A 27,758-nucleotide genomic window follows, 5' to 3' on the forward strand; every position below is an offset into this window, starting at 1 on the left:
GCGGTTCATGTTTTCTTTTTCTCTCTCCCTCCCACCAAAGAAACCTCCTAAGTTTTGTTCAGAGGTAAATGTAAACCTGAGGGTCAGCAGGAGTCAGCTTTTGGCTTTTGACACCAAGTCCAAGCCAAGCACCACAATGGATGCACAGTAGTCATCGCTACCCTTTTCTAATACACAGCATTGCAGAGAAATACCCTTCTTGCTGTGCCTAGACAAGTTTATAGTAACACTAGGTATTAAGGTTAAAAAAAAAAAAAAGAAGGGGACAGTACTTGTTAATAAGCTGGAAACAAAAATCATGACCTGAAAACTCTAAGCTAACTCCTTTTCGTTTTGAGGGGTTCACAGTGGTTGACTGTGCATGCTGTGATGAACCTCTGCAACTAGGCAGAAGTTATCCATATTTTACAATTAGTATATGAGCTCAAGTGCAGCAGAGCATGGCAAACAAACCTTAATAGCATGGCTTTATTGTATTTGGTGCCCAAATTTCTTTTCTTGCACTCAGTTCTGTCCCAGTCCACTGGGTGGGGACTGATCAAATTTGACATGCTCACTTGCTTGAAGGAAGAATGGTTATAGAAAAATTTTTTAAAAGTTTTTTCTATGAAAAGGAACAGTGTGGCTTTCTGTCTTCCCAGTCTCTTTTGGTTACTTTTGTACTTCCATTGCCATCTGCATCCCCGATGCTCCTTATCCATGGGTTTAAGCTAATCCCTTGATACCAGAGGAAAGGAAAACTACATGTACTCCCTGCCCACTCCCTTAAAACACAGAGTAGAAAATTGCCCGAGGCTGGTATGAATATTAAACCGAAAAAAAAAAAAAGCTTCTGGATAGCTCTCCTTGAAGAGGAGTACAGACTTCTGCTGCTCCTTTTGTGCACAAGGCAGATACTACAGTTCATGAAGATCAGTGGGACCTAGGGGCAGAGCAGAGAAATATTAAATAAAACCAAGACCCCCACAACAACCACAAACAGAACTTGCACTACAGGCAGAGAAGATAGAACAAAACCATTACCAACAGCACAACCTTGCAGCCCCATGCTCCAACCTCTGGGCAGATACAGTCTACCAGCACATGCCTCAGCACTGCATGATCCAGCTGAGCATGCCCTTCCCAGGTGGATGGATAAAAGAAAAATGGGAGAGGCTTGAGGAAGGCAGGACCTGAAATCTGTGTGTGGTCCATTGACGAGTGAAGTGCAGCTGCTGGTCTGCCCTTTGTCCCCTTCACTAAACAGGGGAATGGGAGAACTAGATGATAGATACTCAGAACTTAAATAGCCTGATATATCCCAGGAGTACTGTTCAAATCACCAAATGATAGGAAGATACCATGAAGGAGGGACATATTGAAGGTCACTTCTTTTGATTTGGCCAGTGCACAAGGAAGAATGCAGGAACCATAAAACCAGAAGAAAAGCAGAACAAAAGGCACTATGACTCTGTCCCACCACTTGTGTAGCAATGCCATTGCAGCAAAGCTTGAAGCTCACACGTATTCTCACACCTATTTTTCACTAGCACTAGGATCAGGTACTTTCAGGGCACAGAGGGCAAAACACACCAGCCAGCAAGATCTCCTCACACCTTCTCTGGTGCTCGTGGTCCCAGGCTCCACCACATCAATTCTGGATATTCCTAGCTGCAAATCTTCACTCTTCAAGGATGGGAAACGTGAAGGTTTGGAAGCTGGTCTGCCAATGGCTGACACAGGAAAACAGCATTCATTCTCCACTGCAAACTAACTTTCTTGCTTTCTTTCTTTTTCTTTCTTTCTTTTTTTCTTCCTTCCTTCTGTCCTTCCTTCCTTGTCTGTCTTTCTGTCTTTCTACAACTCCAGCCTTCCAGCTCTCAAGGTCCTACCACTCATTTACCACTGTCAGCTCACAGAGTTAGCAGTAGGTTCCTCCAAAATAATGATCACTCACTGACAGCCCCAGTGGGATGGCGTTGCTACTCCAGAGCTCTCTTTTTTTGAACCTTACTGCTTTTTTCACAGACTTCAAAGTGGCTGATAATACTGAAGCCAGGGGGTTTGGGAATTTTTTTAGGAATATTTCAGAAGAACCTTCTTGCAGCTCAGAGCTCTTCCAGTGTTCCAGCTCTCCCTGAGATCAGAAATAAGGCCACAACTACACAAAAGCACAGCTAGTAACCTTTAGCTGCTATTGGGAGCTACAGAAATAGCCTATGGGTGTAAGGAAGAGTTTGTTCAGCATTTCACCCTTTTAAACCTTTTTATAGGAGAAGAGCCAGATGCTGCTTCCATATTCAACACTCAGTCTCCCCAAAGTGATTATATGGTTCTTGTCCTCGAGTGAACGGTGTGTTTTTACTTCCATAACCTGCTTGGCAGGCTACCACATGCATTTTTTTATTTTCTGCATGACAAAGTGCTTTTCAGTTCAAACTTCTTCCATTCTTTCTTTTCTCCTTGCTTCTTTCTCTCTCATTCTCTTTCTATTTATCTCTTTCTTTCTTTCTTTCTTTCTCTTTCTTTCTTTCTTTCTTTCTTCTTTCTTTCTTTCTTTCTTTCTTTCTTCTTTCTTTCTTTCTTTCTTTCTTTCTTCTTCTTTCTTTCTTTCTTTCTTTCTTTCTTTCTTTCTTTCTTTTCTTCTTTCTTTCTTTCTTTCTTTCTTTCTTTCTTTCTTTCTTTCTTTCTTTCTTTCTTTCTCTTCTCTTTCTTTCTTTCTTTCTTTCTTTCTTTCTTTCTTTCTTTCTTTCTTTCTTTCTTTCTTCTCTTTCTTTCTTTCTTTCCTTTCTTTCTCTTTCTTTCTTCTTTCTTTCTTTCTTTCTTTCTTTCTTTCTTTCTTCTTTCTTTCTTTCTTTCTTTCTTTCTTTCTTCTTTCTTTCTTTCTTTCTTTCTTTCTTTCTTTCTTTCTTTCTTTCTTTCTTTCTTTCTTTCCTTTCTTTCCTTTCTTTCTTTCTTTCTTCTTTTCTTTCTTTCTTTCTTCTTTCTTTCTTTCTTTCTTTCTTTTCTTTCTTTCTTCTTTCTTTCTTTCTTTCTTTCTTTCTTTCTTTCTTTCTTTCTTTCTTTCTTTCTTTCTTTCTTTCTTCTTTCTTTCTTTCTTTCCTTCTTTCTCTTTCTTTCTTTCTTTCTTTCTTTCTTTCTTTCTTTCCTTTCTTTCTTTCTTTCTTTCTTTCTTTCTTTCTTTCTTTCTTTCTTTCTTTCTTTCTTCCTTTCTTTCCTTTCTTTCTTTCTTTCTTTTTCTTTCTTTCTTTCTTTCTTTCTTTCTTTCTTCTTCTTTCTTTCTTTCTTTCTTTCTTTCTTTCTTTCTTTCTTTCTTTCTTTCTTTCTTTCTTTCTTTCTTTCTTCTTTCTTTCTTTCTTTCTTTCTTTTCTTTCTTTCTTTCTTTCTTTCTTTCTTTCTTTCTTTCTTTCTCTTTCTTTACTTTCTTTCTTTCTTTCTTTCTTTCTTTCTTTTCTTTCTTTCTTTCTTTCCTTTCTTTCTTTCTTTCTTTTCTTTCTTTCTTTCTTTCTTTCTTTCTTTCTTTCTTCTTTCTTTCTTTCTTTCTTTCTTTTTCTTTCTCTTCTCTTTCTTTCTTCCTTTCTTTCCTTTCTTTCTGTTTCTTTCCCTTATATTTATATATTCCCTTATATCTAACTCACCTTTGTGAGGTTGAAGGTAGTAACCAGGGCTCAGGTGATCTTTTCTCTTAATGACTGGAGAGTTTTTAAACTCTAAAGGGTGCCTTGATTAGTTGGTAGCTCTTTTTCAAAGCAGACTAAATTTGAATTTCTATTGAGATGATGCAGTAAGTAATCTTCCTTCCTGACCAGGGAGGCAAAGCACCCAAGCAGGGAGCAGTCTGCCAGTGATTCCGTGTTGGGAATTGCGGTTTCTGTGTCTATAACCTGGCTGGTCTGGGCAGAGGTGGCTCGGCTTGGCAGGGTCCCATCTGGCCAGGGCAGCAGGGATGGCCCCGACTTCAAGGAGGGCTTCATCTGCCAGGCAGAGAGAGCCGGGGCTGGTGTCGGCACCTTGCCCAGGGGCTGTGTGGCCCTGAGCACACCTGCGCTCCTTGCTGGCGAGCAGCTGTCAGTGCCCCCCTACACACGTGCCAAGGAAAGAGGAAGGGGCTGCTCGTCGTTTCGTTGGATGGGGTAAGATATTTGTTGATCTTTTTCCCATATATTTTTCTTTACACACCAGAAGCAAATGCTTTTTTTCTAGTGAACCCAGCAAAAGGAAATGGTGACTGAAGTGTCCAGTCGTGTTCCCTTTGTTTAACAGAGACACTGTTAAAAATTATTCGGTTTTATTTAAAAGTTTGAATAATCATTAGAAGAGTGTCTGGAGTCTGGGGCTGAAGTCCTCACCCAGAGAGTGCGGCAACAACCCAGCCAGATATGCTCCTCTCACCTGCTCTAATATGCTCTTTCATCCTCTCCCAAATGCAATTCAGGAGAGAAGTGCATCAAGACAGCTCTCCTCTTCCCTCTCAGGAGAGAAGTGCATCAAGACAGCTCTCCTCTTCCCTCTCTCCCTTGCTCTTTGACCCTAAAACTCCAGTGGTGAAGATATTTGCTTACTCAGAAGCAGAGGAAAGAGGACTCCCATCTTTCAACAGGAAGATTTTATCTGCCTGCCTCCATTTGCCAGGGCTACTTGGGAATCAGTATAAGTCCCCTCCCCCTCTATATGTCTAAAATGCCCAAATCAGGTTGCTTTCATAAATCCTACATTCATTTTTTAAGTCACCGAACAAATTAATTAAATTACAGCCCTGTTCATGAACACTTTTAGATCATCTGGAAACAGAGGTTTCAGTGAATAAATAAATAAATCCATGTTAAAAACAAACAAACAAAGAAGAAGTACAATTCCAGACTCTCCCTCACTTTCCAAAAAGCCTGGGTTTCTTACTGTGCCATCTCCTTCTGCCGGCCAGCTCCCCAGGACCCCAGAAGCAGCACCGACTCGGCCAGCCCCAGTAGCCCTAGGTTATCCCAGGAACCCAGGGAAGAACACAACATTGTTGAGGCCTCTGGATAAGTTTCACTCCTCCTAGGAGCTGGAAAGGTGTGCTGAACATTCACCATCCATTTCCTATTTTACTAGACCCTTAGGGTGGGATTCATTCCATTAGATTTGGAGGGCTACCATATTTGGGCAACTTATTTAGGCTTCCTTTATACAGGCAGGGGAAAGAAATGGGCCCTTCTTGTGACCAGCCCTTCAAAAGACACAATCCTTCACAGAAAGGCTCATGTGGGCTGTATCGATGGTGGCACAGAAATACCCATCTCTTTCCACTGAATCAAACGGGAGCCTGTAACTTTTCCAAATGCAGATACCACCTTTTGAGATGCTTTACACTTCAGAAAAATTAGATGAATGCTATTTTCAGAGACAGTGCATTTTATGACCCAGTTGCCTGGGTGGGTGTCTACATGCCTTGAATAGTTCTGTGGTCTCTGCAACAGTGTCTGGACGCCGAGACGCTTTCCCCAATAGCAACTGAAGCACACCAGTTGTTCCCTGTTCCCACTGATGTTGTAAAAGGACTTACTGTTGTCAAAATACTCTTTAATGAGGCTGAGAACCATCTCCACCACTCTGCAGCTCTGTGAGGCTACAGCATTGCACAATGGAGATACTACTTTCTTTTTTATTTTCTTTTAATTAATGCAAAAAGAAGAGAAAGAGAGAGACAGAGAGAGGGAGCAAGGTGAGGCTCAGACATCCTGTGTGTTTCCCAGAGGAGAAAGGAGTCCTTGACCCTCTGCCAGACCAGCAACACAGAACAAGCTGATGCTCCAGAAAGGCTGGAATTGAGGTTTTTGACCTTGACCAATGCATGTGAAACAACAAAACCAGTAAAAGACCAGGAAACACCCCCCTCCTCAGACCATACAAGCACAAATTTCAGTTCATTGAACCACATCATTTCAACAGCACAGAAATTCTGAGCAGCATTAATCCATGCCATGGTGGCAGCCTGGGCTCCCAACGGAGACAGCAGAGTGCTTGAGATTTCAAGTACCCAAGCCAACAGTTGGATTGGCTCAGGTTTGTACCTCAGTCACTCTCAAGTGCTTGGCCGGGCTCCTGCCTGCAGGTTGCAGCACCAAGCCCTGTGGCTGCACAAGCAGCTGAACAGGGCTCACTGGAGGCAGCTGTCAGAGGGGGCAGCCAGTCCCACTCTCCTCCTCTCCCCTTCTCTGACCCTGTCCCTCCTTCCCCTCTGTGCCTACTACTTGTGAAAGCCACTAAGCTGCTTGATTTTATGTGTCTTTTGCACAGGGCAAGTTTTAGCCAAGTCAACAAGCCCCGGAATTCCTCCCACCACTCCAAGAGCTGGGGTAACTGATGGGATAGGAGACTGGGGAAAAGGGAGAAGGTTCTCACTCAGCAGAGGAGCACAGTCTCAGAATGGGTGACTCAACAGTGCAATCACATCTTGTTTTAAAAGACAGCAGCAACAGCAATTTTCAAATTAATATTTTGAAGTCTGTGCTTTTCCCTTTTTCCCTTGGCTGAGAGGTTCCCCACCACATCTGGCTTGTACCTAGGGCTGTACTGAATCCTTGATTTTTTTTCTTTCTGCAGCAGAAGAGAGAAGGGCAACCCCAGGCAATGCCTGCGGGAAACTCGCAGGCATCTTGTTCTTGGAGCACCCACCTCTCCTGGGCTCACCTGTGAGTGCACCTGGAAGACAACCCCTGAGAGGAAGTAATTCAGCCCATCGGGGGAAGCAGTTTATTTACAATCCTAGGTATGAACCAGCATGGTGCAACAGGAAATGACGGGAGAGAACAGAACCACAGGATCTTGCTGTGAGGCCTCAAGACCTCCAGAGAAGACCTCCTCTATCACACTCTTCACTGAAGCACAGGCCCATGACCCTTTTGCTAAGGCAGGAATCCTCCTCCCCAGAGAAACAGAGAAAAAGCTTTGATATCCCCACACTACAGACTTTCCTTGTAAGAGGAGTGTTATGGTTATACAAAAGCACGTGTCATAGGAAGAAAAACACTGCAGAGATCTACAATGGGATACCACACACAGATCTATCAACCAACAAAAAACTAGAAACAACCTTTCATGGCTACTTTTCTTGTGAAATGTAAAAAAAAGACATAAAAATTATGTCACTGACTTGAGCTTGGAAAGAAGTACAAATAAAAATTACATTCTTAATCTACTTCTGATAATTCCGCTCTGTCCTGTTCAAGTGAAAATGATACAAATAATGTAATCTTGGCTAGTGTCACTTTAATCCATTGGAATTTATACTATACCTTCTTTTTTTCCAAATAACAGTTTATTGAAATTTCTGCAGACAAGGCTGTCCTCCAGCAGTGGTCTTGTATTTTGGTTTTGTCTTTTGTTTAAACTCCATGTAGATGATAATATACAGATATTTACAAACACATACAGAGAGAGGTACTGGCAGAGAGCAATCTCTTTATGAAGCTGAGATATCCTTAGACAGCTTTCATTAAAAATATGCATGTGCTTCTGTATGTAGAAAGGGTTTTAAAATTAAGAGATAGATATCTAGTGAACATAGTATCTTCTGCAGCAGGATTTACACTATGCCTGGTTTTGAGGATTATTTGGGAGCTAATTCCCTGTAGCAAATCTGTATCAAGCCTGGCATAATACTGAGACAAGATCAAATAGTGAAGATTGCTTGTGAGAGCTCACTTTTTTCCTTCCTTATATATTACAATCATTTTAATTTGCGGTGGACTGCCTTTTTTGGAATAAATTGACACAGCGCTGCTGCAACAAGGCAGACACAAGAACCTTTTCCTATAAAGTCTCATATCAAGATGGTATTTAGAAAAGCCTTGCAACCAGCAGAAAAGAGTGAGATTTTTTCTGCACGCAGCATTCATAAAGAACCACAACAGTCAAAGGCCAAATCCTGCCCCTTTCTACTTGGCTTGGTGTTTTTATCTTGTAACTTTCATGGAGATATAAGGGGAAATGGAGATATAAGAGGAAATGGAGATATGATGGGCAGACTCTTTATATGATGGATTTTAAGCCTCAAACTGAAGTAAACCCTTGGATCTTGTATATTTAAGTAGCATTTGAAGGTGGTCCTTAAGCTCCTAAGCCTTTTACATGTTTTTGACAGAGATACTCAAGAATGTAACAAAACCACATTATCTTCCCCATAAACCTTACTTCAAAAAAAGGAGCAAAAAATATGCTCGTTGTTTTACTTAGCTTTTTATTCCATCATTATGGCACAAGATAGAACTTAAAGACAACATTACTGTATATGTCTTCAACTTCATTAAAATTAAGACTAATATGTTTTATAAAATTCTTTTATATGATACATTTTCCCTTATCGAGTGTTAATAAGGATTTTCTCTAAAATACTGCGGCACATTGCCACCTGCTGGTCACAAACCGTTCTGCAACTTAAAAACACCACAACGTGTATAAAACAGCAACATTAACAACGCAACATATAGGTACTGAGGAAGTATTACTGACTCAGACTTTGGCACAATATTTATAGAAACGCAGTTGTGAGCTTCTCCAAACCACATGTTCATTTCTGAAACTCTGCTTGACTCCCTTTCGTATGTCTGCCTGCATTTTTTTCCCTTCTCTAACTTTCTTAATGCTGGAGCTTTGTTATTTCAAAGGAAAAGCCATATTCCTTCTCAGTTGTTACGCATCTGAATTTATGGGGTTTGGATTTCTAAAATTTGGATTCCAGTTTATTGTTTTAGAACAATACATAACATCATACATGTATAAATATATATATTATATCCTGTATATATAACATTGGGTTTCCTTTAGAATGGGAGGGCAGACCTTTGCACTACATCCTTAGTTGGTTTAGGCATGATGTTGCTCTTAGCTGATTCTCTGAGTTGCTTCCTACCAGAATCTAAAAAAATACTTTTACAATCTTGTACCGAATTTTAAATTTTTTTGAAAACATATTTATAAGAAAAAAATATTCGGTATTTTCCCCTCTAAGTTCACTACTACCCTTATAAAATATATGGCTTTTCATGTTCCACTCTATTTTAGTGTTTTTCAATAGGCAGTGAAAAGAAGGACAACTTTCCCCTTTAACAGCTTTTTTTATATATATATATATATATATATAAGCACAGAAACCAGCTTGTGCACTTTCTATAGAATTCCAATGCATATCACGGTAATGTAAGTGCAGTGATTTTTAAAAAAAAAGCAGTCATGATTGATTGACATCTGTATATGAAAACATAATATATGATTATCATACAATACCCATTACAGAATATACAATCATCAAAACTGCAGATATATAAATACATTTTTAGCAACATCAAAGCAACAGTTTTATCTTATACACAGCATATGCATACAGTTATTACACTAAAATTTTCATCTTTTTTTTTTTTCAAAAGTTTGCTGAAAAACAGGAACATACTGTATTTGTAAAGTAACTGCTTGACAGTGCTGTTACAAAATTAAAGTGAACAAAGTTTTAAAAAAGTATATGCAATTCAGTTGATATAAAACAAACTAGCCCTCCCTGTTTTCCAATGTCACCGCTGTTTTCCTATGAAACGGAGGCACAGGTATGAGAGGCAGCTCTGCAGAGTCAGATCATACAAGGGTTTCTGGGAGAGCATCAGGGTTATCAGCTGATAAGAGCTCCCAAATTTGCCACCTCTCCCTTTGCCACTCATTCCAGTCCGCCTCTGAAACACTTTTACTGTTCTGACTGTGAGGTGCTGTGGAACAGGTGTGACCCGCTTGTGTGTGCGGGGCCGGCCGCTCCTGCCTGGAGGTGGCCTGGTCAGGGGCTCTGGCTGGTGGCCCTCCAGCTGCTCTCGGCCCTGAACCTTTTTCTGGGCGTTGAAGTCTCCACAAAGAGTGCAATGTTGAAGAAACACTCGACTGCTGTGACGAAGCAGGGCTTGGTTTTGCTGGGCCTGGGTAGGGGGGTGGTGGGCGCTCTTTTCTGTAGGATGGCTTGGCTGTGCTTTGCAAACAACCCGCGTTCGAGTCACGCTCACTGAGGTCCTCCACACTGCTTAAAGTCAAGTGCTGCTCCGACTTCGAGTGTGACAGGTCTGAACTCCTGCTGCCAACTTCAATTTGTGCGTTACTGCACACGCGGGACACCATGGGATGGAGCTGACACTCGGGAATGGCAGCTGTCGTTTGGCTCCTTCGCATGACCTGCCTGCCGCTGTCCAATTCCAAGGAGCTGCCCTGCCACCGAGGAGAATACATGGTGAGGTTCCCCTGGGAAAGAGAGCACTGTCCGGGTCGCAGCAAGGTGCTTTCATAAATATTGCCGTAAGAACCTGGGGGATAGAGTCAGAAAGACAACATGAGTCTGCAGAACCATTTACATGGCATTAAACAAGTTAATGCTTTTCCCCCTCACCACACTGCAGAAGAGGGATGGGGGCTTTTACCATCAGGCTGTGCCACTGCAGGTATATCAGCCCCACCTCCAGCTGAACCTGGGGACATGGAGCAGCAGCCCTACGCGGACCTGAACCACATCTAATATGTTACCTGTTGACTCTAATACTTTGCTCTGTCATAAAGCCTTACAGTACTTAACATTTTTCAAATGAAGAGTGGAGGGGGTCGGGGAGTGTTTTAGTCTCACAGTTCCTCTGTGAGGTGGGTGCAGACGGGAGAAAAACAAAGGCAGGACAGGTCAGGAACTGGCTGGGAACATACTGACTAGCAGCAGGGTCAGCACTGGAGTTGCCAAACTCACAGCCTGTGCTTGTGCCACTGTGGCAGCTGCTCTCAAATCTCCACTGGATGTCCACCTTCCAATAAAGCAAGTCCAGAGGAGGGCCATGAGTTGATAAGGGAACTAGAGCACCTCCCCTAAGAAGACAAGCTGAGAAAGTTTGGGCTGTTCAGCCTGGGGAAGAGAAGGCTTCATGGAGACCTCATAGTAACCTTTCAGTATCTGAAGGGGGCCTACAGGGAAGCCAGAGAGGGACTCTTCATCAGAAACAGTAGTGATAGGACAAGGAGTGATGGGCACAAATTGAAAGAGGGGAAATTTAGGAAAATTTAGGAAATTTTAGATATTAGGAAGAAATTTTTTACCATGAGGGTGGTGAAACACTGGAACAGGTTGCCTGGGGAGGCTGGGGATGCCCCAACCCCATCAGTGTTCAAGGCCAGGTTGGATAAGGCCTTGAGCAACCTGGTCTAGTTGGAGGTGTCCCTGCCCATGGCAGGGGGCTGGACTTAGATAATCTTTAAAGTCCCTTCCAACCCTTAACATTCTATAGTTCTATGACCCTATGAATTTTAAAAGAATATAAAACTATTTATTGAAGTAACTTTAAAATTACTTTTTATATTATCTTTGATAGTTTGAATTGTTGCTGCTTCCCTGTATTCCACTAAATACCAAGAAGTATAACCACTGTGCTTCTCTGTATTCTACTGAAGAGTCACCTTTCAAAAGCCCAACCCTGGACAATATGAATTCTCCTGCTGGTTTCACTGCGATTTCTTGAAACCAAGAAATTGTTTTTGTCTTTGCCAGATTTGGGCTTAAAACTTGAGAAGTAACTGACCTGTCATTGCTGGATCTTTGCAGCCACTTTTCAGCGTTGAATGCCAAGTGCCCCAGATATCAAAATGATCTTCAGAAACATCTAAACAGCAGTAAAAGCAGGGGAAAGATGATGAATCAATCTTCTTAAAGACATTATTTAGAAATACACCGGTGGAATGGTAAAACCTTGTATATGTTATCAGAGTCATTAACATCTGTTAGCATCTTTACTGTGCACCTAACACAAACATCTCAAATGTGAGACCCCACCCAGAGTACTTCATACAGTTCTGGTGTCCCCAGCATAACAACATGGAACAGTTGGAGCAAGTCCAAAGGAGGGCTATAAGTTGATAAGAGGACTGGAGCACCTCTCCTATAAAGGCAGGCTGAGAAAGTCCATTCCAAACCCTGAGTATTCTATGTATTTGTTCACAGCTATTTTTTGTTTCAGGCTCAGATCCTGCAATGGATTCAGCGAGCTCTGTGTGGGGAGGGCGTCTGAGTGGGCTGAGTCCTTAAGTCCTCTGAATTATTGAAGCCAGAGAATTTGCCACAGGAACAGGAAGATTTGGTTCACAGAAGGTAGTTTCTGGCAAAGCTCCCTCAGGCAGCCCCAGCCCCAGGGGTCACTGTAAGGCATGCTCTATCAACCCAAAGATGCTGCTGGTCTTACATGGAAGTGCAGCCACAAAATAGAGATTTAATGAAATGCACATATCAGGCATTGTGCTGGATTATAAACAGTTTCATGCCTTCTTCTGGTTCCATCTGTCAGTAGAGGAATTCCCTAATTTGTCATGGCCCACTACCGTTGTGATGGATATTAAAGTCCAAAAGATGGTTAATACGATAAAACTTCATGTGATTTCCTTTTCATAGCTTAATAGAAATCTGAACACCTGTTTAAACCTATTCAGAGATTTAGATGCTGAATATGAAAGATAAATGCCCACTAGCATTTATAAAGCATATAATTGAGATATTAGTGTAAATCCCATTAATTCCCAAGGGAAGTGCCTAACTAGTACCTCTGAAATGAAACCGTTTCAAAAATACCACCAAACAGTTATGTGCATCCCTAAGCATTGAAAGTTCTTTATGTCTGGCTCACTAAGTATGAATTTCATGGATGACAATTTTTTTAATACATATTTTTATAGGAAAAGTATCTTGAAGTGCTGGTGAGCTATTAGACTAAACCCCAGTTCTTTACCAAAGAAATCATTCAGGTATGCACTCCCTAAGTAGCTACAGAAATTATGGATCCCTGCACTAGTATTGCTTGGTGTGTAATTGGCTACAGATGTAAAGCTGTGCAGCTTGGCTATGGTCTCCAGTGAGAGGGTGTTGAGGTAAATCTTTACAGCTGGAGAAAATCTGTAGCTTGAAGTCTCATATTTTTCCAGTCTGGACCATAACCTTGCAGGCATTACAGTCCCACAGATCAGGACTAGACTTTGCCATGCTGTCACAGGCTGAAAAGCAGGACATACATAGTTCTACTTTCCTAAAAATAGCTCCAAGTTTTGAGAAGTGCTATACCAAGAGCATCCCTGACACTTGGCTGAGTTAATGGGGAGGACTCAGCACAGACCCTTTGGGCTCAACACAAAAAAAAAAGGATGTTGGTCTGCAATTTTTTGTAAGGTTATTTACATGATGGCTCCTCAAATCACGGTAGCTGATAATCCAAATCCAGCACTTTTCAACTACTTCAGAAATCCCCATCAGTCACTGAGGAGGAGGAACATGAGCAGGAGGCACTATACCTTTTCCAGCCTGTGATGCAGAAGAATTCTCCTTTGGCTTAGGCTGCAAGTGTCCAACCAGCGTGTACTGCTCAGGTACCTTGTACAGCTTATCTGGGCTGCGAGCAACTTCTTCTTGTGATGCCAGCAGCGAGCGCTCAGACAGTACCGGGGAGTTGTTGTCATATGGGGAGACATCGCCACTTGAAGCTTTGTTGGAGTCTGTGGAAGAATGTCTTTCTCCTGCAGAGTAGGAACCTTCTGACCGCATCATCTCAGGGCTCCTGATAAATTTTGATAAACAAACTACTATTAATAAAAAATGCTTTATGTTCACAGCTAGAAGTGCAGTTTAACATCAAGACCAGGTTGAATGGGGCTCTGAGCAACCTGGTCTAGCAAAAGGTGTCCCTGCCCAAGGCACGGGGTTTGGAATTAGATGATCTTTAAGATCCCTTCCAACGCAAACCGTTCTATGATGATACAGATAAAATCAAATACACGAGAATGGTCACAGCTGCTGAAATGAAAACCCTTCAGAAGCAGTTACAGAGGTGGATTTTCCATGAGTAAAACTTTTGTCATGAAATGGCCAGCAGAGGCCACTCAAACTCAAAGGATGTTGCCGTCGAGAACAAAAAAAAAACCCACACAACTGAACAGTAAACCACAGGAAACTAAGCAGTGAATCAATTCCTTATGTTACCTTGACAATTTAGCTTGTTATAGCAGTAAAGCTGAGGGCATGATAGGGAAAATTAATTTGATGCTAAGCAGTATGCTAAAATAATTTCTTCTATTGTGAAGTTTTGCACAGTCAGTGAAATCAAGCACTCAGCTCACCTCTCATGCTATGAGAATGATTTTCTTCTAGACACATCAGAAGGTAAATATTCTATAGGGGGCAAATAGATGTATCTACCGTACTTATGACTGCAGCAACAAGCAACTGGCTCTCCTGATACCTTCTACAACTTCTTTTACCTTTTCACCTTTACATCAGCAACTGCATTTAATTTGGACAAAGAAAGGCAAACAAAGCCCCTGACAAAGTACAGCCAAGGCTCAGAGAGACAACTAATTTTTGAAATGTGTTGGGAACATTGAGGGAGATTTCTTGAACTGTCACAGTTTACTACACAGAACAGGAGGCAAGCTGTGAGTCACTGTGAGTCACTGAACATCACAAAGAATATGTAGAAATACTCTGTAAACAAACATAACTTTTTTCCCTATTTTTCCCTAATTCTCTAATTAATATTTCTCTTACTCATTTTTAATTTCTCTGAACCTTTGTTTTTTACATGCTCATCTTTTCCTTCTCTTGAGTCAAACACTTCTCTGTGACCTCTTGTTACTATCTGTTCTAATTAAATGTGATACAACAGAGGCTCATTCTTGTAAATGTCTGAAAATGCTCAGCCCTTCTCAGAGTCAAATCCAAAGACAGCTTTAACTGTGTGAGCAGCCAAAACTCATTTCTCGTTATGGAACAATAACCCCGTTTCCAGACAAATGAAATAAAACTGCAGAAATAAAGAAAACACACAGCTAGCCACAGAACATTAAATATTAATACAGAAATAATGACAAAACTTAACTTTCAAGCTGTTTTTTTTTCACCTGGCCAATTTACACATTGTATGTCCCAAAAAATAAAATATATACACTCAACAGCATGATTATTATGTTAGTCAATATTCATTTTTTTTTCAGTATAAAACAAACCATAAAGCATTGGGAATTAATTAAATAAGGTTACTCCTCACTCTCAGTGAGAAAACCATCACTGAACTGATCCTATCCTGAACTTTAACTGGGGCTTACTCAAACAAATAGAACTGCCATTTGGCTAAGTAGCTCTGTTCCAGGCTTCCCGGTGTGTTAATGTTGAGGAGTCATTAATTTAATTTAAAAAAAAAAAAGAAAAAAAGAAGAAAGAAAAAAAGCCTCAATTAGGTAACCTCCCATCTCAACTTCTCCTCTGAAGATGCGTCCAACACAAATTAATTCATAAACAGTCACACACTGAGGAATTATTGTATTTTAAGTATGTATAATTCTATTACAAACCTTTTTTCCCTTTTTTTGCCCTCCTAAGTTCTAAAAAGCCCTTGCAAAATGATGAGATTTAAGTAATGTCTTGGGAATTTAAGAAGAACTAGAAAGACCTCTTAGAAAAGGTAAGAACTGTTAGAATTTATAGGTTTCCTATGACCAAATATCTTTCTCTCCAGCTTTCTAGACCGAATGTCATCTAAAGCTCACCCTGCCAGCTTACAGACATACTTAGCACTAACTGGTGACACTACTGGTGACACCAAAAAGGCTTATCACATCTAAATCTTTGCAGCACCAAAACCTAACTGTACTGCACAGGGCAAAGATAGAGGTAAACCACCACTCAGCCATGGCAAGGTAACACAAGGAAGAAGGGAAACAGAAATGGAAATGAAAGAATGTGAGAACATAAATTTGAGCTTTGTGAAACACTGATTTCATGTCTTACCTTGAATGATCTGTTATAGTCTATCTCTTCTCAAGACAGAGCTCCTGCTAAAAATTTACCTGAATGGAAACTTTCAAGTCTTTCAAAAGATTCAAACATTCAAGTTTCTAAACTGATTTACAGTTTCTGCTGGTAAGACCATGCTATTTTATATATGTGTGTATATATATATATATAAAATAACTTTCAAATTTGTTTAGAAAAAATAGCTTTAAAAATCAAAGGATGTGCCTGTGGATTCTGTCAATCTTACTACAAAAAATCATCAAAATGGATTGAGTACTTTAAAGCTGGAAATTGAAGTCATACATTTGCTATGCTCTTCATGAACAAAATAAAACACAACTTGCAAAAGACTTCAGTTTGTATCTTTGCAAAGAACAAATTCTCACGAATTCCTTAAAACAAAACTTTTGCATCTGTTTGCTTTATTGTTTGAGTTCATTAGCAAACAGATGTTTACTAAAATTCAAAATTCTTCTTCCCTTGGATAGTGAGATTCTTTACCCACACACCAGGGAAAAACTAAATTGGGAAGCAAACTTTGCAAGATACCCACTTGTTTATATGCAGTCTGAGAGGAAGGGCAGATTATGGCCCCCACAGAGAATAAATAGATGATTCTGTGCAATCAAATGCGAGAAACGGGAAGGCACGTAAAGTATTTTCCAGTGGTTATGAACTATGTTAAGGAAAATATTTAAAAAGTGGTTAAGTACAAATGGAAAGGTTTGCAAGCTGCAAAATCAACCTATGCCACATGAGTTCAAAAATACGATTTCAGATTCCAAACCAACAGGCATCCTTCTATGAATTTATGCTAGTCACCAGAGTCTACTTGTATGGATAAACTGGCAAAATGTTAATAGTAATACTTACTTCTACTGGGGATATTCCTACTTTTCTACTAGCATCAAAGTTATCAAAACAGAAATCCCTTTCTGTTTCTAGCAGAACCCCTTTTCTGCTATACCTTAAAGCTTTTGAGTGGGAAAAAATTATGCCTTCAAGAGGCAAATCATATGGAGTGTGATGGCTTGGCAGCACACAGTAATTTCCACACATATTTGAGCAACACAGGTGCCACCAACAAACCAGATTACTATAGGATTATGATGTGGTTGCTACTGTAACAGGGTAGAGGACTCCATGATTCACAGAGCCTCTGCGTTTTGAAAACTGCATGTACACATACTGTATGGCTTCATCTTTGTGCCACAGGTCAAGATGGATTAAAACCCATCATCATAATCCAAAAACATAAAAAACTTCTGTAACTTTGAAACTCATTTACTCTAAAAGGACTACTAACCATTATAAGCAATAAATAATCATAAGAAATAGATTTTATTTTTTGTTAGTTTAAAGATGCTTCATCTTACAGCTGTAAACCCCAAATTCCATTGTCATCAAGCCAACATACAAAAAATTGGGGAGTCATCCACAAAAGCACACTTGACAATTGCTGCCATTTGTAGTTAGCGCTTTACCATGAACAACTCTCAAAAATTCCCTGACACACCATTCACAATGCTCAGCTCTTAAGAGAACTAAAAGATGAGAAATATCTGATTTGTCCTCTCTGGGGAGGAAAAGAGATTGTGTCTTCTCTGTTAGACCAGAGCCAAGAAAGTATTTATAATGACAGCAAAAGCAGAAATGTGAGGGCAAGTGCAGAAGCAAGACAGTCAAAGCAATTAATGTGACATTAAAGTCTTGAAGCTCATTCTATACTCTACTATATGCAGCCAACTAGCTCTTCTGATGAAGACTGTCTCAAAAATATGCAAACTTTTCTGTTCCACAGATCCACATTTGGATCTTGAGTACGTGACCAGGCAATTTCCAAGAGCAGTAAGGATGCATTTTGAAGTCTCATTTTTATGAAATCAAGACAAACATCTCCTTGTTGTCTACTGCCTCACATTTCTTATTGGAAAAATAAGCAACAAATATGTAGCTTCAAAATTGAGATTACACTCTGAAATAGATTCATCTCTTAAGAGCATCACACTCCTAGCAATAACACTTAAGCAACATTCCCTCTAATTGCCTGGAATATCTTAACCAAGAAGTTGCAATCACAGTGAAAACATATCTCATTAACATTAAAAATAAATCACTTACATGATAGCAGAGTAGAAGAAAAATGACAGATAGTAAGTTTTTCCTATCTCACTGATATTTATGTGCCCATTACTGAAAACACAATCAATTAGTACTAATGTAGCTATACGTTCCTATTCGGTTTCAGAACCTTTCCTTACAAAATGCCTTTTGTCAGTTGTGACCACCTTTCCACAATAAATCCATTTTCTCTTGTAACTGTGCATGCTGGATAAAGGTAAGGAAGCTCAAGGAAAGGTCAATTAAGGAAACAGGATCTAACAGTAACCTGTTACATCCACAATGATTTGTGACTAATTTATGCTCAATTGATATGTGTAGTCACACGTGAGACACAATTTTATGTCTTTTTATTATATAGACATTGAAATCCAGCATGAAGGTTTGCATTAGCTTGAGTTAGAAATAATATGATCATTCCAAACTGAGGGCTTAAAAAAAGAAGTCTCTACAGACTTTACCTTATATCATGTGATTTGCAGTCTCTCCTAATTGTAATCCTGGCTCGTGGCAAATGTGAAACAAGTGTAAAAGACAGCTAATGTACTTGTAAACTATCTTGTACTTATTGTGATCTAAATACACACATGTACTTGTCGGTTAGACAAACTAGCTGAAATTATTTCACATAGAGAAAATTACCCCAAATCAAATATCTGTGATAATTTCCTACTGTATGTTATCTGTTCATGTGGTTAAGTTAGCAAACTAATAAAATCCTTTATAACACAATACATTCCGCATATATTTTTATTTCCAAATTTTATAACTGAAGAAAGCTTTTCCCCCTAGGTGTTTAAAACTTAACTATTTCTTGTATACCTCTTCCTTTAAAGCCAGGCACACTATTATGTTGCCTCCAACTATACAATGTTCAGAGGGAGAGAAAAAAAATTATCGCTAACTGACTGTACAAATTCAATTTAATTATATTCTGAATGCACTAGGCACTTTCCACAAATACAGGAAGACAAAGTCCAATCTGTCCTAGAGAGTTTAGAGTCTAGGAAACCTGTTAAAAATTCCTTACAGCAAGTCTGTCAAATTTTGTGATTTTTGGGTCTGACATATTGGTATTCATTAGAATAAAGACAATGACTGTGTGGTTCCATGAGGAAGCCAGGAATCCTGTTAAAATGAATGTACAAACTCATAGCATTAAGGCACAAGGGTGCAGGCATATATACACCATACACAAAGTCACAATATGATATATATCATAACTGCAAGAGTGATCAGTGTGGGATTTTTCTCCTCAGATCTTTCACAAAGTATACAATTAAATAATATCCAAAGAGTCTCCATAAACGTGCTGTTGTGGCAGTTGATTTGTTTACAATGTCCTATGTGTACATGATAGGAAAAGAACAACAAACTGGTCAAGCGGCTCACCAGGATGGTATTAAGGCACTCCAGAGTGTGTTTCAAGGATAGTGGAATAACGCCTCCTGTTACTGAAGACTACAACAAACCCAAGACATAAACCAGCAGATCACTAAAATACATCCTGTCAGGTAATAGTGCACTGAATATTCTTATGTACATGTCACTCTGTTCTCTGCAGCAGAACACAATCTTTCCTCAGAACTGGGAAACAAGTTTTGTCTTTAGAAAACACTGTACAAGAGTCATAATTTCTTTGGCAGAGTCTGTGTAATGGGGAGAGTAGTTCTACACCACTGTAGACAGTGCAGAAGAGCTGTGGAAAACTGGAACCTTTTGAATACTTCCAGTGGGAGATAGAAATTCCCAGCAGAAACAGGGATGATGAAAAAACAGATTACTCACGATGACTGGGAAGCTTTCCTCCTCAACAAATAGTCCACAACATCTGGGTCAGTCTCTAATAAGCTGATAAGCACTTCATTCTGTAGATCAGGGGAAACCTATGAAGACATAAAAAAATACTCAGCTGGAGATTAATATCCTTTCACCAGCAATTTTGGTACTATGCTTAATCTAAAAGACCAAGCACAACATGTTTACAGAGAGTACATAAAATATTCAGAAGCCTCCACTTAAAAGAGAAATTTCAAAAGATAACAAAAGATAAAGTAGGACTAAGGATCACTTTGCACAATGTTAAATGCTGATTACTGTTGAATACAGTTGGTATCCAGTTGGCTTTTACACCTGGTAATAACAGTGGGATTACTCATGTATCACAATCTCAAAAGCTTCAGTTTAAGGTCCTCACCTTACATCCCTATTGAAAGATCTGTGGACATTGACATTTACAAATCTCCATTCCAAGGAACTGTACTTCTCTTCTTCTAGAAACAATGTGAAATGTAATTACAACAGAAGGAGAATGTTTCTTCATATATTCCATCGCATTTGACTTATTTATGTCCTTCTCTTACGGAAATTTCACGGTAATTGTTCTATCTATGAAGATCTTCAGTTGCTTCATTTCAATGAGGGCTGCCAAAGGTCAGCATTTTTCTAAATGAAGCCTTATAAATATTTAACGTTCAGGTATCCATATAGCCAAATCCTGAGATCTTAGAAGCATTTAAATTCCTGCTTATGCTCAATAAGACCTTGAATAATTACAGAGTTCACCTGTCCATAACTCAGGCTTACAAGTGGGTCCTGCTAGATCTCCAGCCACTCTGAGCAAGAGGCTCAGCTGGAATTTGTGTCACCTTCTTTGGAGTCTGACCTTCTGATTTGTTAACCTTCTCTTTGCACTTTGTATGGAGGTGAACCTTCAAAATCCTTGATAGTTTCAGCAGATGCAGGATACAGCAACGTCTCCTGGGCACGTAGCAGAAACGGCACCCCAAAATCTGCACAAGTAAACTTTGAGCTTCCAACTGCACTTTTCAGGAGTCTTATCAATCCTTAAGTGAGTATGTCTACGTCACAGTGGAACATTCAACTCGAACTTCAAAACAATGAAACAGATGAAACCATCCAAAAAACTTGAACTAACAGCCCAGGTTCACTCATGACAGAACTGGAGACAAGACAATCCCAGCAAGAGGTCATCAACTGTTTTTGGATGCAACTTGTCAGGGCCTGAATATCTTGACCTTCAAGTCACACTGCATGGGCCATTTGTTCTCCCTGACATTTCTTGGGAAACAGGAATTACTAACAGATTGCCCAGAGGAATACCTCAGTTTGGGAGGTATTTAGGGAGTCAAGTTACAGAAAAGGCCTATTTCTTTAAGGAAATAATTAGAAAACAAATGAAGATATGCATAATTTAATTCAAATTGATCCACAATCTCTATGAGAAACTTGTGTAACCACATACTCATTTTTTAAAATTTGTATTCAGTCTCTAGGCTGGAAAAATATCTTACTGATGGTCCCTGATATTCTAGTCTTTAAATGAATTATTTTATCTTTATAGGAATATATTTTTGGAAACCTAGTGTGCTGTAACTTCTTCATTTAGACAGCCCTTCTATACTGTAGAATAAACTCCAGATAAAGTTTAAGGGTAAAACAGAATCCACATCTTTCTGTCTGAAACTTACTATTCAGTTTTATATCAAGTAACTTGCAAGAATCTACTGAGATTTTGTCAGTAAAATAAAAATATGTTTTCCATTATTAAAAAAAAAAATCAATCTTTCATTCCTTCGAAATGATTCTGAAAAAGTTCCAGCTAGAATTTCAGTTCCAACAGAAACCCAAACTTAACAGTTCTATTGAGTTATAGGGCTTCCATCTGAATGAATGAGGACACATTAATGAATGAATCTTCAACTTGATTTGTACTGATGGTCTCTTTGCTAGCTTTCTACTGAGTTTTATTGCTCCTGTGCAGCAATTTTCTTCAGTTTAGTTAAGTAATTTGGTAAGTGTAGACATGATATGCATGTAATTATAAATTTACAGTTATAGAGAACTACAATACTGGTATCTCAGACAGATGTCACAATAACTATTACTGAATTAATTGTTTAACTGGCAGTTGTGTCTGAGTAGATGGATGAGAACCTGAAATTTGGGGACAGAAGGGAAGCCAAGGCACTGCTGAAATAACAGCTATTGAGAACATACAAGGATGTATCAGAGTTGTCAGGACTCCAGTACAGTAGATATTCTGATGTTTGGTGCTGGGTGCTATTATGAGAGTCATAGCTGTTGAGACACAAAAGGTGGAGAGACCCTTGAAGTGTCTCCTTTGTGCTGTTCCCTGCTACTGATGTGGCACAGAAAGGCAGTGTGTGCCTTTCTCTGCGGTGGGGAGGCCACAGTAGCCCCTAACAGTAAAAATAAGAAATTTCATCACTATGTAGTGCTTCTTTGTAGCAGGGCTGGGTTTGGGTGCTAGGAGATGAAAATGCATGACCAAGCTGCTGTTCTCTATCCTCCATGCTGAGTCAAAGCCAAAAAGATGAAGGGTGGTTGAGTTGTACCTCCTTGCATTGAGCTGCTGGACATAGTTCAGGGACTGGCAAAGAACAGTCCTTTATACATTTCCATAAAACATTTTAATGTATCCCTAAGTTTCACTGAAATGGAAGAATTGGATATGAAAGATCTTATAGAAGATGGAATCTAACCTTTCTTCAGATGTCAGTGATGATAAGAAATCCACATTTCTTATTCCATATTGATGTTACTGATAGTTGCTTAGTAAAAACAGTGCTCAGTATCATGGGTTGTTCTGACAAACAGAACCTCCCTGACCACTAATATGTTAGAATCATTCTGATATTGTGGTCTGGGTACCCCAACACATCCCGGTTTCCTAGGTTTTGGTTCACAAATGTTGTTCCAATTTCAATGCTGAAGCCAATCACAGCTTTATAACCTCCCCATACATAACAGTAACATAAAGAAGAAAAAAAAAAGAAAAAAAGAAAACCAAACACAAAAGCACCTTAGTAGAAATACACTATGTTACAGCTGTAGCTGAATGCTTAAGTCCAGATGGTTTTCTTTTTTTAGTAGCATAAATGTCAAGTATAAACAGTAAAAGTTGTTCTGGAAAACAAAAGAAAAATTTTTTCCCACACTTCGTTTAACCTTCAGATGAAAGTGCAAGTGCTGAAGAGATAGAGGAAAAAATCTGTCAGAATTAAAAGAGCCCATATGTAGGTCAGTCTAACCTTAGCCCCACCCTTTCCAGAGTGAAAGGTGGAATGTGTGCCTAAGTATTATGTACTGAGATGTGTCTGTGCTGTAAGAAGTTCTTGAAGAGAAACAGTAAGAAATCTTCAAGTATTGCAAGTATTCTTATTCAAGTATTATTTTAAACTTGATAGTGTCATCTTCACTCTGGGCCAGTAGACCTTCATCCATGAGTGCAGTTCTGTCACTTTCTTTTCCTGATGTTGAAGGAAAAATAGCACCTAACATTTCCCTAAACTGTGAAAAGCATTAAAAAAGAAAAGAAAAAAAGACTGTGCCTCAATGATACAAGAATAAAAATATATGCAAGGAAAACCACAAAGAAGTTCATCTGAGGCTAAGATTGATAGGCAGGGTTCGTGACTGCTTCTCATGCTCTTCTTCCTGTTGAAATCTGATAGACACCTTCCCCTTACAGTACTACATGGCCATCAGCCCACAGTTCAGGCTTCTCCATCTTCTTCCAACAAGGTCTCCAGCACTCAGCTTTGCCGAAGCACTAAAGGAGGTTTTCAGAGTGTTCTTCTTTCTGCTTTGGGAACTTATCTCCTCAGTGTAACATACTGTGCTGCTTAGTTTCAGGACATAATAACCAAAGCTATTTCCACTTTTTCAAGACTACTGGTTGTGTTAGGATGCGTATGTTTATTAAAATGAAGATGGGATAGTGCACACAGGTCTAACTGGTCTTTGCTAACCCAGAGCAGGGCCCTCTCAGGCACAAGTCATACTGAGGTGGCCTATAATTTTGTACACAAAAAGAGCACAAGGTAAAGCCACAGAATTAACTGTCCAGGTAACTGCTAGGCATTAGGAATGTGATTTAACTAAGCTGCATCTTAAGTAAACAACATGTCCAAATCCAAGGCCATCAGCCTTCTTATGAAGAACTTCCTTGCTTCAGCAAGAGAACAGAAGGGAACTCAGGAACTACACAGATTTATGTTTTACTCCTCTTATCCAACTGAAAAATGAGAAAGCTTTGTCCTTCCTCTTCATCCAAGCAACAAAAAAAGTCTCTGTTTCTTAAATTAACCAAGGATCTCTTAATCCCTGCAGAAAAACTGGCTTCCTGACTTCCAAAGCTGAGATGTAAAAGGTCATTTTCAGTCTTGTCCATGCATTGTTTAGTATACAGCTGAATAGCCAACCCCATCATTTCCACAGACAGAAATCTTCTAAGGAATATACCCTTAATTACACAGAAATCATTCCAGGCAAGATGTAAGTACACATTTTTAATACTTTTACTTACTGCAAATCATTCTCCTTGATAGAAGACTACTTTTTTTTTTACCGATACTAATTGATCCTAATGTAATGCAGCTTCTACAGTTTATTTCATCTCATCTACTTTAAGACCAACCAGGTATTCTCTCTCTTATCTTAAAAATGTATAGGAGTAATATGAAAAAATATCCACCTACCATGAAAAGGGCTTCATAGTTTTCAATCATCTTTTGTACAACAGCTATGATAGCAGTACTCTCTTCAGCTCGAGCTGAGCTCTGAACTGAGAATTCCTTGTCTGTAGATTTCTGCTTGTGCAACAGGTTAGGGCCAAAGATGGTAGCCAGGTTAAGTGATGTCATTTTGTTCCCAGTAATCTAGAAAACAGAATATAGATGAGGTGGAGTCTCACAGGGTGTAATGTATACAGACATGTATATACACATATCTACACACACTCGAACCCCTCCACACCCACACAAAAACACACACACTCTCTTCCTTATTTTCACAGATGTTTCACTCATCAAAACCAAAACCTAGCACTAAGTCAAATAAAAAATGAACAATTTTTAGAAATCTTGAAACACCTTGTTTGAACATCTCTGCAACAAGTACTGTGGGTATTCAGGATATATTTTTAAATTAACTGGAGGAGTAGAAGGTGGAAGTACTTCCTGCCCTTAGTTCCCTGGAAGCTCGACAGTGGCATACTTCTGAACTCAGAGAAACCTCCCCACGTTATCATCTCTTAGGACCAAATACTGAAAACTCCTACCTTTCTCAAATAGCACTCATGATTTGAAACCTACACAGTGATACTCTTCCATGTTTAAACACTTTAGATAACTAAGGAACAGGCTCGTTATTTTTACTAGTATTTGCCTGCATTTTTGCTTGTTTGCTAGAACATGACAAATGTTTACGTGTTGGGTGAATTTTTTGGTTTGTTGTATTTTTACCTTTCTTCCTGCTTTTATAGATCTGTGCTCAAAGAAGCAATAGTAACCTGAATTTTGAGGAAGCAGAAAGCTAGGAATATATACTACACTAGACAAGAATGATTGAAAAATATGGCATACATTATTATATCAAGAATTTAATTGTTATATTTGTAATTACACTACTTTTTTTCCCTTCTATTCTTTCAACAGAGCAAAAAGTTGGGATCATGTTCTTCTTCTCTCTGTCTCCCCTTGGTTGCTACTCTTTGAATGCAGACAGTTAAGACTGTAAGTGAATTTTGGCCACTGTACCAGTACTTCTTGCAGGATTATAAAAAAAAAAATTCATGAGAGTTATTTTTCATTTGTTTCAATTACACTTGAACAAACAATTTTACAAAAGGACACGAAGAGGCACCAAAAAGAGGCAGTAATGGAATTCCGAGGAATGGGTGATATAAAATGGATCTTCTCAAAGCAGTATTTTTAAATTTTTTTTTGTAGCTGGTCATTTACTGAATACTCCAGTTGAACTTACAACTGTGCACTGACTATACCTGGTTTATCTTTTACAGAGCTCAACTAGACAGCACAGAGCTGACGGTAAAAAACAGTTTTTCCTTTTACTGGTGAGACCACTGTGTAATGTTGGAGAGACATCTGCACTAAGTAGGTGGATGGGCAGTCATAGCAAACATGTTGGCTCTTTGTTCAGAGACTCATCCCAGCATGACTGTGAGAACAGCACACTCCCTTATTTGCACACCACCATGCACCCAGCTGTTTTTCGGGTGACCTGCTTTTTAAACTCTCTCTGAGTTTCAAGTCACCAAGGATGCAGAGGCATGTGGTGCCTCCAGTGTGCCAGGGGCAGCCTCTGGTTGTGCCTGGATCTGCATGTGCAGGCTGTTTGTACAAATAGTGAGTCTTTTCTTTGGGGCAGCCTCAGGGCATCCCTTAAAAAATGTTGTAAACATATCCACTGAAATGAACTGAATGAGTAATTTTAATACAGTTAGTCATCCATCTTCATCTTTGTGAGAGAAGGGCTTTTGAAAGAAATCATGAAGAGGTCCTGTGTGCCAAAGCTTGGCTGTTTTCCTTCCAGTGATAGCAAACAGTCTGATAAAATACTTTCTCTTGCCCTGTATGCCTTTATTCACTTAATTTTTTAATTATTCATAAATGGCTTAAATAACTGTGAGCAGAATATTGTATTATCTATAAAAGGTATCCATTTGCACATAATATTCCTGATGCTTACAATACTGTCAAGAGAGCTTACATAAATCCGCCTTGCCAAAATACCTGTGGCAGAGCTGATGTACTGTTAAGTGGAATGAAAATGCCTTTAATACAACTTTTGGGCCAACTCAACTCTCTTAAGCAGGATCTCCTAGCCCTGCAATAAGATCCTCTTGGGTACATTCCTGAACCAACAAAGAACTTTTTGCAGGACCAAGGGGACCATGACCTTAGCTGGCTTATACATGTTTTCAAGCACAGTAAAACTGTTACAAGCTGCTCTTTCTAAGTGCTTTCCATCATAGTGGTGTAGTTTTTTACCAACTCCTTGCTAAGAACAAAAATAATACTATTTAAAGTGAATTTAAAAGTGAAATAGGCCTAGAAGTCACATGCAGCACACTGGAAGTTAGGACCTGAGGCAGAAATTAGGAAAAACTTAGTCTCAAAGTGCCAATTGTTAAATCCAGGCAACTGCAAAAGGTGTCCAAATTTGATGAAATCAGTAGGATTTTCCATCTGGAAGACAAAATTCTCTAGGAGTTTCAGAAGAGTCTTAGAAGTAACCTCAGAAGAAGATTCTGCTGCAGTTGAGAGGACAAAGTCCATCCCACAGATAAACCAGTTCAGTTCTGTTAAGCAGTGACAGACTGTATCCATTCCACTCAAAGTTAACAGAGTTGCCACCTTTTGCAGAGCAGTCTACTAGTCCAAGTCTTTTCCTGGTAGAAAATGGGAAGCCTGGATTTTCAGGTCTTCTCTAGTGTGAACGGGCACAGACGCAGACGTGTGAAGCTCTGAAGTGCAGCTCAGCCCCACTGCTACAGGTATTCTTGTATCTGTGGGGTTAGTGCACACCAACCTCTCCACTGAATTTGGTCCTGACTGCAACAGTAAGGAGGCCAGAAGGAAAACAGGCAAAGATGAACACGCTGACTCCAACTAGTGATGAGGTCTGTCAGTTGAAAGGATACAGCTGGAGTTCCTGTCCTTTGTTTTTTATTTTTCACTACCCAGTGCACACAAGGAAGCTAAAGGAACTAAGAAGTGAACTGCTGTGTCCAAAGGTCATATAAGAAAGTAACAACAGAGAACAAAAAGAAAATGAAAAAGCATATTCTTGCATGCCTGACCTCTTCTGAGTATTTTTTCCATAGAACATAATAGGATAAAACAAAGCTAGATGAATAACATTAAGAACAAGGTTGGTTACGCTGTGAATCAACCAAAGAAAGTCGTAGATGCTTCACTGATTAAGTCATACAAAAATTAAACTTTCACAGCCCTAAGAGCATAGTAAACAATCAAATGGCAAAAGTGTAGGCAAGTAG

General features: G+C 39.4%; 1 protein-coding gene across 7 annotated transcripts in view; it reads right to left on the reverse strand.

Moving 5' to 3' along the window:
- Positions 1-8,180: 8,180 nt before the first annotated feature.
- Positions 8,181-27,758, reverse strand: part of ARHGAP6 (Rho GTPase activating protein 6) — a 321,243-nt gene continuing 301,665 nt past the window's right edge. For all 7 annotated transcript variants that reach the window (XM_064646597.1, XM_064646598.1, XM_064646603.1 and 4 more), the window contains 5 exons: positions 24,436-24,615; positions 19,700-19,797; positions 13,297-13,559; positions 11,544-11,624; positions 8,181-10,292 (listed from right to left, as the gene is read on the reverse strand). In XM_064646597.1, coding sequence (XP_064502667.1) covers positions 9,586-10,292; positions 11,544-11,624; positions 13,297-13,559; positions 19,700-19,797; positions 24,436-24,615 — 1,329 coding nt within the window. In that variant the 3' untranslated portion in view covers positions 8,181-9,585. The remainder of the gene's footprint in view (positions 10,293-11,543; positions 11,625-13,296; positions 13,560-19,699; positions 19,798-24,435; positions 24,616-27,758) is intronic.

Source organism: Pseudopipra pipra, chromosome 2, assembly GCF_036250125.1.
Source record: "Pseudopipra pipra isolate bDixPip1 chromosome 2, bDixPip1.hap1, whole genome shotgun sequence".
In the NCBI taxonomy this organism is placed as follows: Eukaryota; Metazoa; Chordata; class Aves; order Passeriformes; family Pipridae; genus Pseudopipra; species Pseudopipra pipra.